The sequence below is a fragment of the Punctularia strigosozonata genome (genome assembly GCF_000264995.1).
Source record: "Punctularia strigosozonata HHB-11173 SS5 unplaced genomic scaffold PUNSTscaffold_2, whole genome shotgun sequence".
Lineage (NCBI taxonomy): Eukaryota > Fungi > Basidiomycota > Agaricomycetes > Corticiales > Punctulariaceae > Punctularia > Punctularia strigosozonata.
In genome coordinates this window covers 1,742,635-1,745,032 of record NW_006767434.1, presented here as the reverse complement: position 1 = coordinate 1,745,032, position 2,398 = coordinate 1,742,635, and the positions used below count along the sequence as shown (strand labels likewise).

Sequence of the window (2,398 nt, the reverse complement as noted above, 5' to 3'; positions counted from 1 at the left end):
CGTTTCGGGAGCGGTTTTCGGTGCTGACCGTACGAGTGGACGCGGGGCTGCTGGGAGACCGGCCGTCTAGGATTAGAGGCCGCTGTCGAGTTCTTCCATGTCGTCGGGGTCGTCCATAATGTCTTGGAAGCGTTGGTGAGTCGTCTGGGAGCCTCGTGTTATTGTACTCACCAAGCTTGTCCGCGCCTTGCTCTTCCGGGTGGAGGTGGTGGGTGGTGAGTGGAGAGAGCGCCCGATGAAGGGGCTCCGTGTGGAGGGCTGAGTCGTGGCCTCCACGCCTATCTTTACGTGGGTCGTAGCGTCCGGATTCGGAATCTTGAAGGGTGTCCGGAACGGGCCGGTCTTCGTACATCAAGAGTTCTTGATGTGCCGAGTTCGATTTGAGGGGCGGCGTGCGTTCGGGTGCCGTTCGAGGGTGCGCGAGGGTGAGCAATATCCGGGTTTGCCTATTGTCGAGTGTGGTCAGCGTGACTTCGAAGGTACCGTACGTACCTAGAAGTCGGCGCATTCCCGCCGGGAGATGCGCGAGCGTGTCGGTGAGGGGCGTCCATTGCCCGCCGCGCAAGGGACGGGTGAATAGTCGCGCTTGATAGCGATCATCAAGATCTAAAAGAAATTCGAAGTAGTTAGTAACGGTGGCCAAGTTCGGGGAATCCGAACTGGCACGGGGCGTACCTTGACACTGCCGGACGGCAGCGTCAACGTCCGCCTGAATCCGTCGGTAGTCGTCGTCGTTGAGGTCCGAAGAGCCGCCTCTTGACTGGGCGCGGGCGAGTTGCGAGTCGGCGGCGGCGGCGATATCGTCGATTAAGTTGTCGGCGTCGAGAGTCGGGCGTCGGGGTGGCGGTGTTGCTGAAAGATAAGATCGCATGTCGCTCTCCTCCATAATGGGTAGTCGCGTGGCGAGCACGTGAGGCGCGTCTTGCCGCGGCTTCTCACGCCACCGGTGACGTTCCGGCCCGGTGCGTTCGCGGATTTCGCTAAGTCCGTTGTCCGTAGTGAGGCCCATTGTCTGTGAAATGTTAGTATTATCGTCTGAGTCCGCGCCGACCTTGAGTTCGAGTTGCACGTTGTGTTCCGGGTAATTGAATATGAGGTAAGTGCCGTCCCGTTCGATAATATCGACCGAATTTGAGGATGTCCAGGGTCGCCCTAGCAAAAGAGGGAAGTCAATAGAATCCGACACCCATAATTGGGCGATCGTTCTTGCTCTTCCACAGTCGATGGGTACTTCTCCCACTAGGCCAATTAGTCGTCCTGTTCCGCCGTTGACATCCTTTACCGGGAAGGTAACAGATCTGTCGAGAGGTCGTTTGATGTATTGTTCCCAGATGGTCTTGTGCACGATGTTGATCATAGAGCCGGTGTCGATGACCGCAGGTATAGTGTTGCCATTAATTTCAGCGTTGATCTTGATGAGACTCTGGCGAACTTCTGTGATGCGCGATGGAAGCTTCGGTGCTGGTGTATTGTCGCCAACGATTCTTGCCACGGTGGGTCCGGTAGGTTCTGGCTCCTTGTTTTCCTTGAGTTGAGACCTGGTGGGCTTGTTATCCATGACGACTCGCCTAGAGATCTCTGGAGAGATGGCGCAGAGTTCCTGTTGAGTGAGCTCGACCTTGGCGTTGAGGAACCGATTGTAGATGGCGTCGTGATCGACCTGTTCAGAATTTAAAGAAGTCAGTTTGCCAGTCTTCTGAGCTTCGCGGTCCTTCTCCTGAGTGGTAGGTGAGGGTCGCTTGAGTATAGTGACAGGCGCGAGTTGAGGATCTTCCATAACAACGTCCGAGTCGTCCGAGTTGAATGCCTTGTCAAAGACGTCGACTGGTGTGTGTTGAGGCTGGGTGTCCGCGGGCTTGGGAGGATTTCGCTGCTTGCCTATCCATCCTTTGGTGGTCATTTTGGGGAAGGAGGTGTCGTGCGCTGGGATCCGATTTGCTTTTGAGGCGTCCTTGGGTCTGGTACCGCTCCGCAATCCATCACGTGCCATATAGACAGTGACTTCATCGTCGTCGTCGTCTTGTTCTTGCTCATCGTTCAGCCAGATCTGGTCGAGTTCTTCTGGAACCACGGTGATATTGGACCTTGGGAACATCCGCTCGATGGTTTTGATCATAGGTTCGCCTGGAGTCCTAGGTATCGGGTCGCCGTTAGCTTGAACAACTCGTCCGTTGACCGTCTTGATGTAGTGCTGATCGTGGTAGGGCTTGAGATCTGGGCAGGCTGCCATCCTGTGTCCTGCCTGTCCGCATCCGTAACACATAAATTGATGCGCTCCAAAGTTATTGGGGAATGTCGAGGTCGATTGCTGTTGATACTGTCGCTGTGGTTGAGGCTGTGGCGGCGGCGGTGGCTGTGGCTGTGCTTGCACTTGCGTCGGCATAGGTGGAATCGGGTT

At 56.0% G+C, this 2,398-nt stretch overlaps 1 protein-coding gene across 1 annotated transcript; it reads right to left on the bottom strand.

The window, feature by feature from the left end:
- Positions 1-72: 72 nt before the first annotated feature.
- Positions 73-2,230, bottom strand: PUNSTDRAFT_130921 (uncharacterized protein; the record flags this gene model as incomplete). Its single annotated transcript, XM_007380172.1, has 3 exons — positions 73-122; positions 172-606; positions 676-2,230. 3 exons carry the CDS (start codon positions 2,228-2,230, stop codon positions 73-75), a joined length of 2,040 nt encoding a protein of 679 aa, XP_007380234.1.
- Between the last annotated feature and the right edge of the window lie 168 nt (positions 2,231-2,398).